General features: G+C 45.3%; 1 protein-coding gene and 1 long non-coding RNA gene across 2 annotated transcripts; both read right to left on the reverse strand.

The window, feature by feature from the left end:
- Positions 1-7,250: 7,250 nt before the first annotated feature.
- LOC310710461 (phospholipase A2 inhibitor and Ly6/PLAUR domain-containing protein-like) lies at positions 7,251-12,284 on the reverse strand. The gene is made up of 5 exons (XM_083511322.1): positions 12,171-12,284; positions 10,325-10,423; positions 9,115-9,264; positions 8,206-8,343; positions 7,251-8,025 (listed from the first exon to the last, which is right to left on the reverse strand). Exons 1-5 carry the CDS (start codon positions 12,229-12,231, stop codon positions 7,877-7,879), a joined length of 597 nt encoding a protein of 198 aa, XP_083367448.1. The 5' UTR covers positions 12,232-12,284; the 3' UTR covers positions 7,251-7,876.
- Positions 12,285-20,831: 8,547 nt separating this feature from the next.
- Positions 20,832-21,640, reverse strand: LOC310711763. The gene is made up of 2 exons (XR_014528630.1): positions 21,400-21,640; positions 20,832-21,293 (listed from the first exon to the last, which is right to left on the reverse strand). It is a non-coding gene; the product is annotated as an uncharacterized lncRNA (long non-coding RNA).

Consider the following 21,640-nt stretch of genomic DNA (forward strand, 5'->3'; position numbering starts at 1 on the left):
TTGCTCCAATGAACCACAGTAAAAGGAGTGTTGTGTAGTGTAAATACCCATAAAGAAGATGGGTGGAGATGCTTCTCTTATTGTGCAAGGACTTCCTGGAATGAACGGTGGATTCTGACAACAAATTTGCCAAAATTGATGGCAAACCTGATGCATTTCTACTTTTAGGGATGTTTGACATGTACCTTGCATATTATTACTTATTCCATTTATTCCCCCGCTCCTCTATGGATCCTCAAGCAGGCAGGCAGGAGCACCCTATTATTCTAACAACAACCCTGTGAGGTAGGTTAGGCTGAGAGATAGTGTGTAGCCCAGGGGTCGGCATGGTTTACCTCGCATGGGCCAGTTCACTCCAGCAGAGATCCCTCCGTGGGCCAGATCACAATTTTTAGTGTCTGTATCTGCGCAGACGCGATTTCCGGCATCTGCGCATACGCAGATGTGATTTCCAGCACCGCAGAAGCGAGTCCCTGTGCCACGCTGTGCCAGTTTAGAGCAGCGCGCAGGGACTCCCCAAGCAGGCAACTTGGTTTGGAGGCAGCTCGAGGGCCGGTTAAATGACCCCTGTGGGCCGCTTGTGGCCCATGAGCCTTGGGTTGCCAACCCCTGGGGTAGCCCAAAGTGCATCACTCAAGGAGTTTCATAGATGAGTGGAGATCTGGACCCACGTCTTCCTCACCCTGCCATATTATCATTTATTGCCTGCTATGTTCTGAGATTAGTGCAGCCAGCTCCAGAAAACAGGGAAAGTTCAGAGAGGAGCCTCAAAACTCAAGGATGGCGAGCTTGTGGCTCTCTGGATTTTGATATGGATGCAGCTTCCATCATCCCTAACCATTAGCCATGCTGGCTGGAACTGACAGGAACTCCAGCTCAACAACACCCGGAGGGTGACACATTTTGCCACCCCACACTTGGCTCCATGCTCATTCTCCTCTGTCCCCTGATTGTTTGGAATATGCGGGGTCACCCCCCAAAAATATGGAGGACCCAGAAGAGTGGGGGCCCTAGGATTTGGTATCCCTGGTGTGTGTGTGTTTCTGTGTATGTGTGGAGTCGTTTTGGGGTGGGATTGCTTTTTATTGAAGCAAAAGACAGGCTGAACCATGAGTGACATCAGCTGTGTCAGGGACTGGACAGAGGAATAGTGATGGACACTGCCTCCCTAGCCTGAACCTTCCAGAGAAGAAGAAGACCGTATAGATTTACAACATTGGTTTGCAGGAGGTCATAGCTCAGAGGCAGATGAAAGGCAAAGGAGGAGGCAGAGCGAGAGCAGTTGGCTGACACATTGTCACTAGATTCAGGTACACAGCTATATTGGTCTGACGCAGTCAAAATATATATAAAAAATAATAAAAATGTCCAGTTGCACCTTAGAGACCAATTAGGTTTGTTCTTGGTATAAGCTTTTGTGTGCATGCACACTTCTTCAGATAGTTGTCACTAGAAAGCATTCCAGACTCCCCTTCTCTCAGAACCCGGTGGGCATTGAAAGTAGGAGAGCAAAGGACTCGGAGACAAATGACCCTAAGTGGCCACTGTAAGGTGGGTGGTGCTGTTGACGATTGAGGAAGTTGAGAGAAGAGGCTGCATTTCTAAGCCTCTCTCTGTGAATATTGAATAAAAGCCATTGGAAAGAACTTTCCTTGTTTCCTCTATTCCTAGCAGCCTTCTGTGGGGGGATCAGATTCCCTGAAGACTGACAGGCTGTGACTTCAAGAACATGTGCTTGAGCTTGCTTTTCCCTCCTCCTTCCCCTTGCTTTTTCTGCATGTGATGTGTCTTTTTAGGGCGTGAAGCTGGAATGCAGGAACCATCTTAGTCATTATTTTTATAGTCCACTGTTTTGGTTAAAGGCCACGATATAAATTCCATAAGCAAACAAATAAATCTCCACCAGCCATTTTGTGGGTCATCTACCCAGTTCCTGTTTAGCAGCCAAAGAAGTTCATTGTGTTTTTCATGGGCTGCTGTCTCTGGCTGTGTTTCCCCCATAGTGTGACATGTGTTACCAAGCCCTAGAAAAAACTAAGGGCTTATTCACACTTCCCCTTGTCCTACTGCTTTCCACTGGGGGAGCAGCTCTTTAGCACACAGTTGGAGCAAATGGCAATTGGGCTTTTCCCCGCAGATGGATGTTTGTTCTGATTGAGCACTAAAGAGCGGGTTTTCCATGCAAAAGGAGTAAGGTAAGGGGACAACCGCTCAGATCACTTGGACCCATGATTTCTAGGCAGGGAACAAGCAGATATGTGGATGAGCCCTAAACCCATGTCCACACAGTACACTTCCCCCAAACATTGCTGGGAGTGGTTAAAGGTGCTGAGAGTTGTTAGGAGACCCCAAATCCTGACCCAGAGCTCCAATTTCTGTGTTCCCTGAGGAGAGGGGTGGAGAATTGTAGCTCTGTGTCGAAAAAAGGGAGTCTCCAAACAATTCTCTGCCCTCTTAAACTATAGCCCCCTGAATTCTTTGGGGGAGGCAATGGGTGTTTGGCATCATAGTGGTTCAGGAGTGGCTTGGACTGGCACCATTGAGAAAGGGATGAAGACAGTGGCCTGTGTCTGAGGGAGTCTCTCCTTTGACAAAGGATTTGTTGATCGCCAAACTCATGGGCAATCGTTTTCCAACCCTAATGCAGACCTCCTTTTTCCTGTCACAGAAAGGTGAGCTGCAGTATGTCCTTGGATCTTGCTGTTACTGTTCAACTGGCATGAATTCAGGCCATTCCTCTAGGTTCAGAGATTGACTCCCAAAACAGAAGTGCTGGATTTACTGCCTGGCAATAAAACTGCCATTGTTGCCCGTATCACAGTCCCCTGGCTTTGTTGCAAATGCAAACAGGGTTGTAGCCTTTGGCAAAGTCAGCCTCTGACGTTGGCCTCACTGGGCACCTACTAAAGCCCACACCCCACTTGCAGTCCTCTGACTAGCTCTATGCATGATAGTCAGATGATTGTTGCTCTGGATGGGGTTTCAGTCCCTCTGGTGCAGCAGCTAAGAAGCTTGAGGCTAGAGACAGGGAAGACATCCCAATCAAGTTGTACCTCAGTTTCTGCCGTGTGGTAACAAGTTTGTAGGGGGTTCCAGGCACTCAAGATTTGTGTTTTTCCATTAGAAAATCAGGACACAGCAGAGTCTGCAATGTCTTAGAAATATGGTTTATTCACACATATTTGCACCTAATACCTTGAGTGGAGGAAGTGCAGAATATGACACCCCAAGAGTATCTCTCATTGTTCCCCTCATAGCTATAGCAAGCTTGGCCCCACCCCATCACTTAATGGAGCCAAATGGTTTCCAGGGAGTGGCAGGGGTTGGATCTCTCGGTGGCATTTGATACCATCAATCATAACATCCTTCTGGACTATCTAGAGGAGCTGGGGGCACTGTTATACAGTGTTCCACTCCTTCCTCCTGGGCTGTGTCCAGAAAGTGGTGATGGAGGATGAGCGGAGTATAAATATTATTATTATTATTATTATTATTATTATTATTATTATTATTATTACCATGTTGATGGCCTTTCAGCTGATTCCCTGGTGACCCACTGTAATGCAGAGTTAACCAGGGCTATGAACTGTCTGGCTCCGAAGCACCCTCTCCAATTGTATGGAGCCTGGACAGCCCCGTGGTTTTCTGCAGAGCTGAGGGCAATGAAACATTCGTTGAGACGACTAGAGTGCTGGTGGCGGAAAACTCATTCTGAATCGAACCGGAAACGGGTTAGAGCTCAATGTCAAGCCTATCAAGTGGTGACAGCGACAGTGAAGAGAACCTTCTTCACTGCCTCTATTGCATCTGCAGAAGACAGCAGCAGGAAACTCTTTCAGGTGGTTCGCAATCTAACAGAACCACCTTTGCTATCGGGGCCTAGTAAGGATCCCCAGATCTCCTGCAATGATTTTGCAACTTTTTTGCAGATAAAGTCTCTCAGATTCGGAAAGAGATAGACTCCACCATGGGAGCAGGGCTGGGGGAGAGTACTAGAGTCCTGTCTGGTCAAGTTGCATGGGATCAATTCCAATCTGTTACCTCCAAGGATGTGGACAGGTTGCTTGGACGAGTGAAACCAACCATCTGTCTCCTTGATCCTTGCCCATCCTGGCTCATAAAAGTCAGCCAGAAAGGGCTGGGTGATGGGCTCTGTGGGGTGGTGAATGCTTCCCTCTATTAGGGAGCCTTCCCAGACCTACTGAAAGAGGTGGTTATTAAACCATTTCTTTAAAAAACATCTTTGGTCCGGGCCAATATGGCCAACTATTGCCCAGTCTCAAATCTTCCATTCTTGGGCAAGGTGAGTGAGCGGTTGGTTGCGGAACAACTCCAGGCACGCCTGGAGGATGCGAACCATTTGGATCCCTTCCATTTGGGATTCAGGCCCCATCATGGGACTGAAACTGTCTTGGTTGTGCTGGTCTATGATCTCTAGCGGGCTAGGGACAAAGGTGAAAGCTGTTTCCTAGTTCAGCTGGATCTCTCAGCGGCCTTTGATACCATCAACCATGACATCCTTATGAACCATTTAAAGGAGCTGGGAGCTGGGGCACTGTTATACAGTGGTCCTGTTCCTTCCTTCTGGGCCATGTCCAGAAAGTGGTGTTGAGGGATGAGTGTTCAGACCCCTGGGCTCTCACTTATGGGGTGCCTCAGGGTTCTGTCCTCTCCTCCATGCTTTTTAATACCTATATGAAGCCGCTAGGAGAGATCATCAGGGGGGTTGTGCTGACTGTTCATCAGTATGCGGATGATACCCAGCTCTACCTCTTTTTCAAATCAAAACAAGTGAAGGCAGTGAATGTCATGTGTGAATGTATGGAGGCGGTTGGAGGATGGATGGCATATAACAGATTGAGGTTGAATCCTGACAAGGCAGAAGTACTGTTTCTGGGGGATAGGGGGCAGGCTGGTGTGGGGAACTCCCTGCTTCTGAATGGGGTAACTATGCCCCTGAAGAACTATGTGCGCAGCCTGGGAGTCCTTTCAGACTCACAGTTGTCCATGGAAGCGCAGGTTAATTCTGTGTCCAGGGCAGCTGTCTACCAGCTCCATCTGGTATGCAGGCTGAAATCCTACCTGCCCCAGATTGTCTTGCCAGAGTGGTGCGTGCTCTAGTTCTCTCCTGCTTGGACTACTGCAATGTGCTCTATGTGGGGCTACCTTTGAAGGTGACCTGGAAACTACAACTAATCCAGAATGTGGCAGCTAGCCTGGTGACTGGGAGTGGCCAATGAGACCACATAACACTGGGCCTGAAAGACCTACATTGGCTTCCAGTATGTTTCCAAGCACAATTCAAAGTGTTGGTGCTGACCTTTAAAGCACTAAACCACTTTCAGCCCAGTATACCTGAAGGAGCGTCTCCACCCCCATCATCCAGCCAGGACACTGAGGTCCAGCACTGAGGGCCTTCTGGCGGTTCCCTCACTGCAAGAAGTGAGGTTGCAGGGAACCAGGCAGAGGGCCTTCTCAGTAGTGGTGCCTGCCTTGTGGAATGCCCTTCCACCAGATGTCAAGGAAATAAAGAACTATCTGACTTTTGGAAGACATCGGAAAGGAGTCCTGTTTAGGGAAGTTTTTGATTTTTGTTGTTTTACCGTGTTTTTAATATTTTGTTGATAGCCATCCAGAGTGGCTAGGGAAACCCAGCCAAATGGGTGGGGTAGGAAGAAGAAGGAGAAGGAGAAGGAGAAGGAGAAGGAGAAGGAGAAGGAGGAGAAGTTGTTGTTGCTACTGCTGCTATTATTATTGTTATTATTATTAACAAGTCATGTCCCCCAGTCTCTCAGTGCATTTTTTACATTTTTTTAAAAAAACAAAAACGTAAGGTGGTCATTGTGCAGGATTGCACAGGAAGATTTCCAGTGTGCCATCAGAAACCTAGTTTTGCATGAATAAATGGGATTTGGAGGTTAATAACTGTGGGGTAAGGAAAGGAAGCTTGGGGGGTTAATGTAGAGGGAATGATAATGAGATTGGTGAATGGTGTCAGCAGGAAGAAAGATGTTTGTGTGTTTCTATGCTAGCCTAACCCACTTATAGTACTGCAAAAACTTTAGAGCAATGCAAACTGGAAAAGGTAACATACAGATCTTCACCCATCCCTCTAACCACCGCACTTCCTCCTCCTCCTCCTCCTCCTCCTCCTCCTCCTCTTCTTCTTCTTCTTCTTTTAAAAAAAATATTTTTTATTAAAGATTTTCTACTTCTGATTTTGAGTTTAGGTTTTCTAACTCTTTTTAAATGAGATTCCTCTCTTTTTATATACAGTGGTACCTCAGGTTACGGACACTTCAGGTTACAGACGCTTCAGGTTACAGGCTCCACTAACCCAGAAATAGTACCTCGGGTTAAGAACTTTGTTTCAGGTTGAGAACAGAAATCACACGGCTGTGGCGGGAGGCCCCATTAGCTAAAGTGGTGCTTCAGGTTAAGAACATTTTCAGGTTAAGAACGGACCTCCAGAACAAATTAAGTTCTTAACCTGAGGTACCACTGTATACAATAATTTCAGACATAGCTAATGAGTTGTTTTATTTTGTATTCCCCCCCCCCCGAATGGTTGAATCACTTTTAAAATCAATACAAAGAAAGGTATTGTAATGGGTTTGAGTTACTCGTGTGTAAACTGTCCCCGTTAGGGAGCTTAATTGCCTGGGTTAAACCGTCCTGACTGCACAGCCCATCTCAGCATGGCTGCCTCAGTCGCTAGCAGAATCTGTCTGTGGGCGTTTCTTAAACCTTTTCCAGCATGAAAGCTGTTTGACTCCCAGTCGTCTCCGCCTCTCACTGCGCGGAAGTCTTCTGCGCAGGGAGGGCATGGGTAGTGGAGGACCAGTGCTCTCCTCACTGATGTCCAGGGAAGAATCCCGGAGCTCTCCCTCTGCTTCCCCCATTTGCCCTCCTGGATCCCTGGTGTTACGCCGATTTCCTTCCCCCTCTACCAAGCTGCGTCTCCCCCTGGTGCTGGTACCTTCTCCTGCAGAATCGGGGAGCCTCTCCTTCTCCTTTCGCTCTGATGTCAGTTCCCTGACAGGTATATTATGAAGAAACACGAGGACCTCTTGTAGCACCCCATCCAGCCATGCAAGGAGCCTCTGGTTGGGACCTTCACTGCAGTAAATTATTGCTGATAACCATCCGGAAGAAACAAACAACACCATTTTTGACTCAATATTCTTTATTGGGCCTGCAATCTTTCATTCACGAAACAGTCTGGAACTTCAAAAACACACTTTGGAGGAGGTGGGGGGAAGTATTGTGGTACTCAAGTCAGGATGAGGAAGAAATTCAATTTTGTCTGCATGTTAATGAGAAACTAACTCATTTGCACTTTCCAGACCAATATGCAACCTAAAACTCAGCCTTCAAATTTCAAGTTTCTCAAAATTTTCAATGTAGTTCATAAACCAAACAGTGTATACAAAAATGTATTTATGTGAGGAAAGTGCATATATTAGGGATAATAGCATTCTGTGTCTATTGTTCAAACTGCATGTAAGCGTTGTGTTTATTAGGGTAAATCCATGCTAAAATGTGAGCAGATTTGCAATAGTTTTTTTAAGAAGCTAATTGCCGTAGAAATGTTGAGAACTGAATTTAAGGTTAAAAAATTGAGAAACTTAATAGCACTGAAATTTGACAGATTTGTCCATTCCAGTGCCAGAATGCTCATGGCATGAATCCTTCAAAGTGGCTGGCATTGAAAGAGAGCTCAGGAGATAAACCTCATAAAGGGAATGCTGGAGATCATGGGTAGCAAGAGAAGGAAGGAGTTCTTCCCCAAGGTATGGTTGGCACTAGATTTTGTTCTTGCTTTAGGAGTTGTGACTGGTTTCTGAGTTGTGGCTGATGCAGAACTTCTGGCTGGTTAATTATTTGCAGCTGGTGCTGGCTTTTCGGCATCGACGCATGATATTTTATCCACTTTGTAGGGGATTCCTGCAATTGTCACTTCATAGTTCTCTACATCGCACATATTGCTTGTTCCACAACCATGCAGGACGAACTTCTTGGCACCTGCAGGTAAATATAGGGATCATCAGCAGATGTCAGTGGCGGCTGCTCTAGTACAGCAAATGGGGCACGACCCCTTCCATTTCTGTCTGCCCTCACCCAGCCCCCATCAGCCTGCCTTCTGACTCACAACCAGGCCAAGCCTGACCCTCCTCCGCCCATCCTAATTCTCTTCAGGGTTACCAGAGCTTCCTGTTGCACTGATGCAACTCATTTGACCATCTGTGCATGAGACCCGTCCACCCTTGCATTTCTCCTCCGTCTGAGCATAACATCCAGTTGGACAAGTGTACCCATTCTCAGTCCAAGTAGTTGGAAGAACTAGGAAGCAAAGAAGGAAGAAGCAAATTGTCATATATGGAAAGTTTTTACATAAGAATCTCTGAAGAGCCCCGCTGGATCATTGACAGGCCTGCTTCACACAGACACAGCAGCCGCAGCCTTCCTGATGCATTCACAAAACCACCCACTGAGTCCTCCCCACTCCCAGGTCTTCCTTAGCATATTCTTTGTCAGAATAAAAGAATGAGGTCTAGAGTCACAGGTTTGACACCTTTACTGTCTTGTGTTAGGATGAAAGGTGTGGAGGGACTAAAACTTCCTTCACTCCACCCTGTTCCTGCCAAGTTTCAAAAGCAAATTGAGAATGTTTTCATCATTCTGAAACCAAGGGCCCCACCAGACTGGTGTTTTATTGCGGGGTCATTTGTGCACCATGTTCTTCAAACTATAACACTGCATTAGTGGTGGATTTCTCCTGGTTTCATTTGTCCTGTGGTGTTTCCTACTGCATTATTGCTGACTGGAGGGGCTGTGGAGCAACAGAAGTGGGACGAAAATAAACCAGGACATTTGTGGCATGAAAGGTGATGGGCTTTCAGCAGGAAGTAATGGGTTGTGCACTGATTCTAAATGAAGCAGTATGACCAGCCCAATACCTTGGCACACGCAAACAGTATTGAGAGTGGAATTGTGTGTGACTGGCCCCATAGCACCATGAGCACAAATCACCCTGAACGCACTATAAAAAGAACTTCGGGAGGGGTCCAGGTTTGCAATTCTGATATCAGAGAGGGGCAGGTGATGACTTACTTCCCCAATCTAAGTTTTTGTTGCACCCATCTTCAGTACAGCAAGCGGAGCTGGAGCGTAAATGTTTCCCGTCTCCTATGGTGATGGTAAAAGCATTGGCACAAGAATCATTTTTCCCACATGTATAGAATGTTGTAGTAAACTTGACCCCTGTATAGCAGAAAAGGAAAAAGACAAACAACATGTCAGGAGAGCTCATTCCCCAGAATCCTTCATTCTCTGCCGAACTCTGTGGTCTCCGCTCTGCCTTGCCTTTCCATCTGTTCCAAGTTCTCCCAAGGGAATATGGCTTGCTAGAGTACAAGCGCCTCCATCTTGCTGAATTAAGCTTTGGACGTTCCAGATCAATTGTGAAGAACCTCAGTTCTGTGGATCAAAAGCAACCTCTTTCTGTTTCTGACCATTCAGAAACGGCCCAATCCACACCCCTTACCAACTTCATTTTACATCCACCTTGAGTGTGTTTCCCTGGCTGGTATATGTATTTGAAATCTGACAATGATTCTTGTTTTCCTTGACTGGATGAAAGATAGAGAGAGAGAGAGATGGGTGTTTGTGAGCGGAACCTAGCCTATAAAGCTAAAATTTACATTTATTGTTTGCCCACTCTTGGTGGGCAGTGGTAGAGGAGAAAGTCCTGGTATGGGATACTTCCTTTTCTATTATTATTATTATTATTATTATTATTATTATTATTATTATTCCCTACCCATCTGACTGTGTTGCCCCAGCCACTCTAGGTGGCTTCCAACATATATAAAAACATAATAAAACATTTACAAACTTCCCTATGCAGGGCGGTCTTCAGATGTCTTCTAAAGGTTGCATGGTTACTTATCTCCTTGGTTCAGGGGTCGGATAACTCCATACCCTCCAACATTTATTCAGTGAAAATAGGGGCATCCTAAGGAAATGCAGGACATTCCAGGATCAAATCAGAAACTGGGACAGCTTCTGTAAATCTGGGACTGTCCCTGCAAAATAGGGAAACTTGGAGGGTCTGCTACCAGCTTCCAACTCCTTCTTAGTCTCAGAGTTGTCCCTTGCAGAACTCAGCTGGGAGCAGAAGCATGGGGACGAAAGTAGAATGATTTGGCTCTGTCCATCATTGGCCTTCTTCCATACCAGTCCTAATGGGCACCAGACTCCATTGGATAGATTGTGGCACAGCGTGGAGCATGCCACCAGGCAAGGCCAACATCTTCCTTACCAAACATTGTGCTCTCGTCCTTGATGACCACGCAGGCATTCAAACCACTGTCACAGTCTGAAACCTCAGAACCTTCAGTTCCTTGTTGACACTTAAAGGCTGGAAGAAGAAAGTAAAGGCTGAACAAAATTATATCAGAGTGAAGACATAACAAATATAATGGGAGAAGTTCTGCTGTGGCTCTGTGATTGGAGGAGCCTCCCCCCCCCTTGAGAGGACAATTAGGACAATGGGGGCGGTTAAATACCTCAGAAAAAATAAGGGGGCAGATGACGGAGATAAATATACATACAAAAATTAAATATTTGGGAATATAGTTGATATACAAGAATATTAAGATATTTAAAGACAATAATGAGAAAATTTGGAAAAGAAATAAAAAGGAATTTAGAAATTTGGGGAAGAATGAATTTGTCATTGTTAGAAAGAATTTCAGTGACTGAGATGAATGTATTGCCAAAAATGTTGTTTTTATTCCAATCAATCCCGGTGAGAAGCAATTCGAGCTGCTTCAAAGAATGGCAAAAAGATATTTCAAAATTTATATGGAAAGGGAAGAAACCAAGAATAAAATATAAACTACGTACTAACAGACATCAAAGATAGAGGAGGTTTCTCTCTACCGGAGTTAAGATTATATTATGAAGCATCTTGCATCTGCTGGATCCAGGATTGGATAAAAGTAAAAGATACAGATTTGCTAGATTTAGAAGGCCATGACAATAGATTTGGCTGGCATGCGTATATATGGCACCATAAGGTAAAATTACATAAATGATTTTGGAATCATATAATAAGAAAATCAGTTTTTTAAGTCTGGGAGAAATATAAAGATCTATCAGAACAAAAAACAAAACAAAACACCATGGTGGTTCTCCACGCTAGAAGCAATATCTCTTTAAAAAATGAATCTGAGGACAAATTGGTCAACATATAGATAATCAGTTAAAATTAAAGGAGTTTGTAAAAGTCAGAGAAATGGTTACAGATTGGTTACAATATTTTCAGTTAAATGAAACCTTTAAAAATGATAAAAAGAAAGGATTTAGCTATGAAGTGTCGAGATTTCAGAGAGAGATAATAGACCATACCAAATTACTGTCAAAAATGTATAATCTGCTCTTGGAATGGAATACCAAAGAGGAACAGGTCAAATCTGTCATGATAAAATGGGCAAAAGATGTGGCACACAATATACAAATGATAGACTGGGAAAGGCTCTGGAAGAGAGATCTGAAATTTATGGCATGTACCTCATTGAAAGAAAACTTACAAATCACATTAATGATTTTCTCCTTACAAAACTTCTTGTAGTCCTACTAGCCTAATTTGTTGATTACATTTGCTCTTCAAATAATTCAACAATTCCTTTCATTCTCAGCCTCTCAGTTCTCACCCAGGGTCCAAACACACTCTCAGCTCACCCACAAAAGTCGCAATCAGAATAGCGGCCATTGATCTAGTCTCTAACTATAGACTTGCTTTTCATGGGCAAAACCAAGGTCAATGGTACTTCCTCAGGCTTCCCACAGCTGTGTCCCATTCAGCTGCCCTTTCCACAACCACTTCAAGGTACAGCAGATGTATTAAGTCTCCCAGGGGGTCCAAAGGATGGGGAAAGTTTCTCCCTGCACTCACAGCTCACACCCTCTGTCCCCTCCTCGTTCTCAAGCTGGCATACAGATCCTCCTGTGGTAAGAAAGTTCTCTGCAAAGTTTTTAACCCTCTGAGATTAGCATCAAATGATGGCACAGTTGGTATGTGATTCCATGGTATGTGATAGCCTTTCATTTTGTCCTTAATAGCATCATAGGAAAAGGGATGCGATCAATGATAAATAACTTACGTGGATCCACAGAAGCAACTAAGAGTGGTGAAAGAAGGCAGAGCACAAGGAGAGGCACCATGGTGTCGTAAGGTAGGGCTAAGGTCCTTGCTGAGCTTGAGTGCTTCTTGCGCACAGATGTATGGGCAAAGGACGTTTTATAGATGGGTCTGCTGTAACATCTTTTAGGGAGTTGCTCCAATGAACCACAGTAAAAGGAGTGCTGTGTAGTGTAAATACCCATAAAGAAAATGGGTGGAGATGCCTCTCTTATTGTGCCAGGACTTCCTGGAATGAACGGTGGATTCTGACGACAAATATGGCAAAACTGATGCCAACTTGAGGCATTTCTAGCTTTAGGAATGTTTGGCATGTACCTTACATATTATTACTTATTCCATTTATTCCCCCGCTCCTCTATGGATCCTCAAGCAGGCAGGAAGGCAGGAGTGCTCTTTTATTCTAACAACAACCCTGTGAGGTGGGTTCAGCTGAGAGTTACATCACCCAAGGAGTTTGATGGATGAGTGGAGATCTGGCTCCAGATCTTCCTCATCCTGCCATATTATCATTTATTGCCTGCTGTGTTCTGAGATTAGTGCAGCCAGCTCCAGAAAACAGGGAAAGTTCAGAGAGGAGCCTCAAAATTCAAGGATGGTGAGCCTGTAGCCCTCTGGATGTTGATATGGATGCAGTTTTCATCAACCCTACCCAATAGCCATGCTGGCTGGGAATGACGGGAACTGCAGTCCAGCAACACCTGGAGGGTGACAAATTCGCTACCCCAGCTCAAGTTCAAAAAGTTTGAGGAACACTTCTCTCTCAAGCCTCATCTGGTGAGGATCCTATCCAGCAGCAACATAGTTTTCAATAGAAGGACTATATGGTAGAAGGTGTCTCATCCTCTTGAGAGTGAGGGCGCTCTTAGCTCTGCTCCTGAAGATTGTTGTTGGTGTGTGTGTGTGTGAGTGAGTGTGTCAGAGGGCCAAATTGCTCTGAAGATTGGGGACGGGTGATGACACACGCATGATGTCAGGATACCGGGAGGAATCAGGGAGTGGTGTCAGGTGTCATGGAATCCAATCCCCACTCCCACCCCTCATTGTAGGCTGCCAAGAATAGATAGGACAAGGATAGTTCTTACCAATGTCTTTTATTCAATATTTCCAAAGAGAGGTTTAGAAATGCAGCCTCTTGGAGTAATGGTGTTGCTCTGAGTAATCTCCACCCCACTTCTCTCCTCATTCGTCAACAGCACCACCCACCTTACGGTGCCCGCTTAGGGCCATTTGCCTCCGAGCCTTTTGCTTTCTTACTTTCAGTGCTCGCCAGGTTCTGGGAGAAGGCGGGCCTGGAATGCTTTCTGGTGATAACGTGTCAGCCAGCTGCTCCGGCTCTGCTTACCCCTCCTCCACTTCCATTATTTCCCAAATTTGCCCCCGTGTGCCTCTGAGCCGTAACCTTCCTCAAACAACTGTTGTAAATCTATACTGTCTTCCTCTTCTCTGGAAGGTTCAGGAGGGGGAGGTGGTCTCCACCATTCCTCCTCTGTCCAGTCCTGACAGGTGGAGGTAAATTCAGCGGCAGTGCGGATTCAATGGCCAGCGGTTCCTCCTCTCTCATGTTCAGCCTTCTCCCCCTCCTCCCTCCGCTGCCACTGGATGGGTGCTGCTTCCCCCTTCTTCCCCTCCGCAGCAAGAGGAGGAGCCAGCCACTGAAGCCGAACCACACGTGGCTCTGTGCTCAGTCTCCTCTGCCCCCTAATTGTTTGGAACATTGAGGGGGTCACCCACCAAAATATGGGGCACCCAGAAGAGCAGGGGCCCTAGGATTTGGCACCCCTGGTGTGTGCATGTTTGCGTGTATGTGTGGGTGGGATTGCATTTTATTGAAGCAAAAGACAGGCAGAACCATGAGTGACATTGGCTGGGCCAGGGACTGGACAGAGGAATAGTGGTGGACACCATCTCCTTAGCCTGAACCTTCCAGAGAAGAAGAAGACCGTAAAGATTTACAACAGTGGTTTGAGGGGGGGGTCATAGCTCAGAGGAGGATGAAAGGCAAAGTTGGGAAATTATGGGAGAAGAGGAGGAGGCAGAGCTGGAGCACCTGGATGACATGTTATCACTAGAAAGCATTCTAGACCCCCCTTCTCCCAGAACCTGGCAGGCATTGAAAATAGGAGACCAAAGGGCTCGGAGACAAATGACCCTAAGTGGCCACCGTAAGGTGGGTGGTGCTGATGACGATTGAGGAAGTTGAGAGAAGAGGCTGCATTTCTAAGCCTCTCTCTGTGAATATTGAATAAAAGCCATTGGTAAGAACTTTCCTTGTTTCCTCTATTCCTAGCAGCCTTCTGTGGGGGGATCAGATTCCCTGAAGACTGGCAGGCTGTGACTTCAAGAACATGTGCTTGAGCTTGCTTTTCCCTCCTCCTTCCCCTTGCTTTTTCTGCATGTGATGTGTCTTTTTAGGGTGTGAAGCTGGAATGCAGGAACCATCTTAGTCATGATTTTTATAGTCCACTGTTTTGGCTAAAGGCCAAGGTATAAATTCCATAAGCAAACAAATAAATCTCCACCAGCCATTTTTTGGATCATTTGGTCAGGTACGTGACATATCTACCCACTTCCTGTTTGGCAGCCAAACCAGGAAGTTTGTTGGGTCTTTCATGGGCTGCTGTCTCTGGCTGTGTTTTCCCCTCAGTGTAACATGTGTTACCAACCCCTAGATGAAACTAAGGGCTTATTCTCACTTCCCCTTGTCCCACTGCTTTCCCCGCTCAATTGGAGCAAATGGCAATTTGGGCTTTTTTTCCAGATGGATGTTTGTTCTGAACGAGCACTAAAGAGCAGGTTTTCCACGCAAAAGGAGTGGGGTAAGGGGATGACCGCTCAGACCACATGGACCCAGGCTTTCTAGGCAGGGAACAAGCCGGAATGTAGATGAGCCTTAAAGCCATGTTTACACAGTAAGCTTCCAGGAGTGGTAGTTTGTTAAAGGTGCTGAGAGTTATTAGGAGACCCCTTGTTAAGACGTGGAGAGTCCTCCCCTCCCTTTGGTAACTTCACAGATAAGAATTAATGAACAGTTTATAATCTATAGTCCTTTTTATTCAGTGATATGGTTGAAAGCAAAAATCCACATCGCTCCACAAGGAGAGCAGCAACATCCTGGATGCCAACAGGAAGTTCCTCCTCCTCTCTGCATTCTTTGTTCTCTAATACAGACGAACCTTCTAGTTCTTAGGGAGGGGGGGGGTCCTTCACACTCTCTAATGATGTCTCTGCTGGCTGTTCCCTCCCTTCTGTTTATCTATCCATTATCTTGTAGCTAGGTAACTCCTGCTGAAGCTGCTCAGTGTCAGTATCTGTCCCTGCTTCTGAAACCGCTGGAGACCGGGGGGGGGGCACGCGAATCTTCCCCCTCCAACTGCTCTTCAGATAGGAGTTACTCTGCCTGGAGATACATTCATAGAATCATAGAATCATAGAGTTGGAATAGACCACAAGGGCCATCAAGTCCAACCCCCTGCCAAGCAGGAAACACCATCAGAGCACTCCTGACATATGGTTGTCAAGCCTCTGCTTAAAGACCTCCAAAGTAGGAGACTCCACCACACTCCTTGGCAGCAAATTCCACTGTCAAACAGCTCTTGCTGTCAGGAAGTTCTTCCTAATGTTTAGGTGGAATCTTCTTTCTTGTAGTTTGGATCCATTGCTCCGTGTCCGCTTCTCTGGAGCAGCAGAAAACAACCTTTCTCCCTCCTCTATGTGACATCATTTTATATATTTGAACATGGCTATCATATCACCCCTTAACCTCCTCTTCTCCAGGCTAAACATGCCCAGCTCCCTTAGCCGTTCCTCATAAGGCATCGTTTCCAGGCCTTTGACCATTTTGGTTGCCCTCCTCTGGACACGTTCCAGTTTGTCAGTGTCCTTCTTGAACTGTGGTGCCCAGAACTGGACACAGTTCTGGGCGCCACATTCTCCAACCCTCTGATTCAGACCATGCCCTGACACCCCAATCCCCCCCCCCTCGAGCTATAATTCCTAAGTTCCCTGAGGAGAGGGGTGGAGAACTGTAGCTCTGTGATGGGAAAAGGCAATCTCCAAACAATTCTCTGCCCCCTTAACAAACTAAAGCTCCCTAAATTCTTGGGGGGGGGGCAATGGGTGTTTGGCATCATAGTAGTTCAGGAGTGGCTTGGACTGGCACCGTTGAGAAAGGGATGAAGACGGGGGCCGCTAGGGGCGCATTGGAAGATGGCCGACAATTCCATCTCTCCGGCTCACACGAGGTAATTAAGAGGCTGATATGGGAGTATGCAGCCTCCCTTGTTACCCCAAGGGAATGGGGAACACTGCCTTGCCTGCGGTTGCCATAAATCACCCCCAGATTCGAAAGAAGGGGGTGAGGGCACTAGGCACACAGCCCTCGTGTGAGACGGCTCTTCCTTAAGCTGTCTCTGATCACGCGTCTGGTTGCAAGAGCTCAAAATAAACAATTAGAGAGAAGAAAAAGCGTATTTTGAGTGAAGATAACTACCTAACAACCCCCCCCCAAGAAAGAATCGTTGCAATTACTGATTACAAGCAGGATGATTGAGAACTGTGTGGAAATAAATTACTAATCAAAGACATGGCCTGTGGGAATATCGGGAAAGGAATGAAAGCTCTTTGTGACGCAGTAATAAAAAGAGATTTGTTACGGCAGGCCTGCCACAGGATGATCGAGGGGGAGGAGGACCATGGCTTGTTATTATACCGGACTGTGAGTTTGACCTAGCAGGGCCCCCTGAGAAAATTGAGGAGAGACTGGCAGGCCTGTGGAAATTAACGGACAGACTTTGGGAATTTTTTGTACGGAGGTGCGGAAATGGCGTCTGTCTATTTTGATATGGCTCTTGGAGGAGTGTAAAATCCACACAGGATATAACAACGTTTGTTTTCAACCCGCTTGTGGAGACCACCAGAGATCACAAAGAAAGGAATATATGATAACAACAAGAAGATGAGGAAAATAACAAAGAGAAGATTGAACAGAACTGTGAATACTATTTTGACAGGACTGTGTACATTAAAGCAGCAGCAAGAGAGATGTTTGGATCCCGTTCTGAGCTCGAAGCATGGGTACCCCCAACAAAAATTTTAAAATTTGGAATTAATGTGATTTGGAATTAATGTGATTTGATTGGCCTGTTAATAAAAATTATTTGAAAAAAAGAGAAAGGGATGAAGGCAGTGGCCTGTGCCTGAGAGAGTCTCTCCATGACAAAGGATTTGTTGATTGCCCAAATCATGGGTGATCATTCTCAAAGGTCCTTCTCCAACCCTGATGCAGACCTCCTTTCTCCTGTCACAGAAAGGTGAGCTGCAGTATGTCCCTGGATCTTGCTGCTGCTGTTCAGCTGAGATGAATTCAGGCCATTCCTCTAGGTTCAGAGATTGACTCCTAAAACAGAAATGCTGGATTTACTGCCTGGCAATAAAACTGCCATTGTTGCCCGTATCACAGTCCCCTGGCTTTGTTGCAAATGCAAACAGGGTTGTAGCCTTTGGCACAGTCAGCCTCTGACGTTGGCCTCACTGGGCACCTACTGAAGCCCACACCCCACTTGCAGTCCCCTGACTAGCTCTATGCATGATAGTCAGATGATTGTTGTTCTGGGTGGGGTTTCAGTCCCTCTGGTGCAGCAGCTAAGAAGCTTGAGGATAGGGACAGGGAAGACATCCCAATCAACTTGTACCTCAGTTTCTGCCGTGTGGTAATAGGTTTCTAGGGGGTTCCAGGCACTCACTCAAGATTTGTGTTTTTCCATTGAAAAATCATGACACAGTAGAGTCTGCAATGTCTCAGAAATATGGTTTATTCACACATATTTGCACCTAAAACCTTCAGTGGAGGAAGTGCAGAATATGACGCCCCAAGAGTATCTCTTATTGTTCCTCTCATAGCTATAGCAAGCTTGTCTCCTAAGCAATCATGTCCCCCAGTCTCTCAGTGCAGCGTCTCCCAGCCAGCATACATGGAGTTCTGCTTACTTCCTCCTTCTTGCTTCCAGAACTCCTAGCCAAAACCCCTCTGTGTCAAAGGATGCCCTCCTTTCCTACAGAGACATCACACACCCCCTTTCCCCTGGCAACCTTCCTCTGTGTATAGCTTCTGCTTGGTCAGTGACTTCCTTTGAGTGGCTAATGGCTGTCCATCAGCACCATTGTTTCTTCAATGACCTGCCATCACCAGGCTGGCCTCATGAGCAAGCTCTCTGGTGCTATTCCTAGTCCTTGCTAAGTCCAGGAAACCATGAGTTTGCTCAAACTCTGACACTTCACAGGATGTAGAGACTATGGGGAGTTTGCCCACCTCCCCCTTCATAACAGTAGTTTCCAAAACAACCCGCAAACCAAAAGAAAGAAACATCATTCAAAATTGGCATTTCTCTGAATATTGCATGCAGTGTGGTTTGAAATATTGAAAAGATACATTTTCTATATACATTTTAAAAATTGCTTCCATGGAATCATGATGTTATTATTCATAGCATCGTCTATTTCTCTCTCTGATAACCATTTCTCCATTCAACATTATTTTCATTTGCTGTGGACCATATTGTGTCAAACAGGCAAGTATTGTAATTTTTTTGTATCCCTCAAACATTTTTATTGTTATATCTAGTGAAATAAAATAATGAAAAATTTGGGGAAAATAGTTTGTACCCGCACTCCCAATATCAATAATAATAATTATTTTTAGAGATTGTGAACACTTTTATTTTAATTCCACCGTTCTTTCTTTCTTTCTTTCTTTCTTTCTTTCTTTCTTTCTTCTTTCTTATTTTATCTCATGGATTTGTATAGCCTTTCTTAAATAATAATATAAAAACATTATTTTAAAAAAATATGTAAGGTGGTCATTGTTTCAGGATCACATTGCAAGTTTTCCAGTGCCTCATCAGAATCCAAGAATTGCATGAAGAAATGGGGGTGGGAGCTTAGTAATAGTGTGGGAGTAGGAAAGGGGGGGATAATGTAGGTGTTTGTGTGCTTCTATGCTAGAAGAAGAAGAAGAGTTTGGATTTGATATCCCGCCTTTCACTCCCTTTAAGGAGTCTCAAAGCGGCTAACATTCTCCTTTCCCTTCCTCCCCCACAACAAACACCCTGTGAGGTGAGTGGGGCTGAGAGACTTCAAAGAAGTGTGACTGGCCCAAGGTCACCCAGCAGCTGCATGTGGAGGAGCGGAGACACGAACCCGGTTCCCCAGATTACGTGACTACCACTCATAACCACTACACCACTTTAGAGTGGTGTAGAGTGTAGAGTGTAGAGAATACAAACTGGAAAATGTAACATACAGATCTTTACCCATCCCTCTAACCACCCCTCTTCTTCAAAAAACCCCCACACAAAAATCAAAAAACAAAAACATATATTAAAGATTTTCTACTTCTGATTTTGAGTTTTGGTTATCTAACTCATTTTGAATGAGATTCCTCTCTTTTTTATATACAATAATTTCAGACATAGCTAAGGGGTCATTCTGTTTTGTTTTTTTGTTTTTTGTCTTTTGGTCCCAGAATGGCCAAATCACTTTTTGAATCAATATAAAGAAAAGTGTATTATGAAGAAACACGAGGATCTCTTGTAATCTCACCAGCACACAGCACCCCACCCAGCCATGCAAGGAGCCTCTGGTTGGGACTTATCTTTTATTAAATTATTGTTGACAACCACCTGGAAGAAACAAAGAAAACCATTGTTGGACTCAATATTCTTTATTGGGCCTGCAATCATCCAGAAAACAGTACGGAACCCCATGAACACACTTGGAGGAGGAGGGAGACACATTGTGGTACCCAAGTGAGGATGAGGGGAAAATACAGTTTTGTCTGCTTGTTAATGAGAAACTAACTCATTTGCACTTCCTAGACCAACACGCAAAGTAAAACTCAGTTACACTTATTTCACATTTCTCAGAATTTTGCAGTGTAGTTCTTCAACCAAACGGTGTATACAAAAATGCATTTATGTGGGGAAAGTGCCTAAAGTGCATATTTTGGTGATAATAACATATATACACATATATATGGCTTGCCATTCAGAAAGTCGGCGGTTCGAATCCCCTCGACGGGGTGAGCTCCCGCTGCTCGGTCCCTGCTCCTGCCAACCTAGCAGTTTGAAAGCACAAAGTGCAAATAAATAAATAGGTACCGCTCTGGCAGGAAGGTAAACGGTGTTTCCGTGCACTGCTCTGTTCACCAGAAGAGGCTTAGTGATGCTGGCTACATGACCCGGAAGCTGTACACCGGTTCCCTCGGCCAATAAAGTGAGATGAGCGCTGCAAACCCAGAGTCGTCCGTGACTGGACCTAATGGCCAGGGGTCCCTTTACCGTTACTTTTAGCATATATACAAATGCATTATATTAGGGGGAAATGCTAGCAAAACCCTATATTGGCCAAACTGCAAGTACAAATTGTGTTTATTAGGAGAAATGCATGCTAAAATGTGGATGGATTTTCAATAGTTGTTTTTTTTAATGCAGATTTATGTGAGGGGAGTGCATATATTCATGATAATAACATTTATAAAATCATAAAAAATTATTAAAAAGGCAATGCTGGTAAAACTGCATGTACAAATTGTGTTAACCAGGAGACATTCAAGCTAAAACATGGACAGATTTTCAATAGCTTTATTTTTTAAAAAAGCAGATTGCTGTAGAAATGTGGAGAACTGAATTTAATGTTCTTTTAAAAAATGAGAAACCTAAGACCACTAGAATGTGACAGATTTGTCCATTCCTTTGCCTAGCTGAGTGGCGTGGAGAGAGAGTTTAGGAGAGGAACTTCATGAAGAGAATGCTGGAGATACTGGGTAGAAGAAGAAGGAAGGAATTCTTCCCCAATATATGGTGAGTGCAAGCCTCTGATGTTGTTTTGGTACTTGTGGCTGGTTTTTGAGTTACGCCTGATTTTTGAGTTGTAGCTGATGCAGGAGTTGGAGGTTTTGCAGTAGTTGGGGGAGTGTCGCACAATATTTCATCCATTTTGTAGGGGATTCCTCCAATTTTCAATTCAAAGTCCTTTACACCGCACATATTGCTTGTTCCGCAACCCAGCAGGACGAACTTCCTGGCACCTGCAGGTAGACATGTTGATCAAGATGTGAATTAGTGAAGCCTGCTCTAGTAGAACAAATGGGGCATGGCCCCTTCAACATCAGTCTGCCCTCGGCCACCCCTCACCTGCCAGCCATCAGCCCCACAACCAGTCTTGACCACCAGCTTCCTCCTCCTGAGTCTCAGTGTTGCCCCTTGTAGAATGGAGCAGGGAAGAGGATGGGGACCAAACCACAGTCAGTTTACTCTGCTTGTCAGGGGCTCCTCCCATGCCTATTGGCAATGATCCTATACCAGAGGCCCTGGCTTGGGCCTAACATGGCATGGGCCCAGTGTTGCACCACACAGACGACGTCACAGGCCTAGG

Source organism: Podarcis liolepis (genome assembly GCF_965112155.1).
Source record: "Podarcis liolepis genome assembly, chromosome: 7".
Taxonomy (NCBI): Eukaryota; Metazoa; Chordata; class Lepidosauria; order Squamata; family Lacertidae; genus Podarcis; species Podarcis liolepis.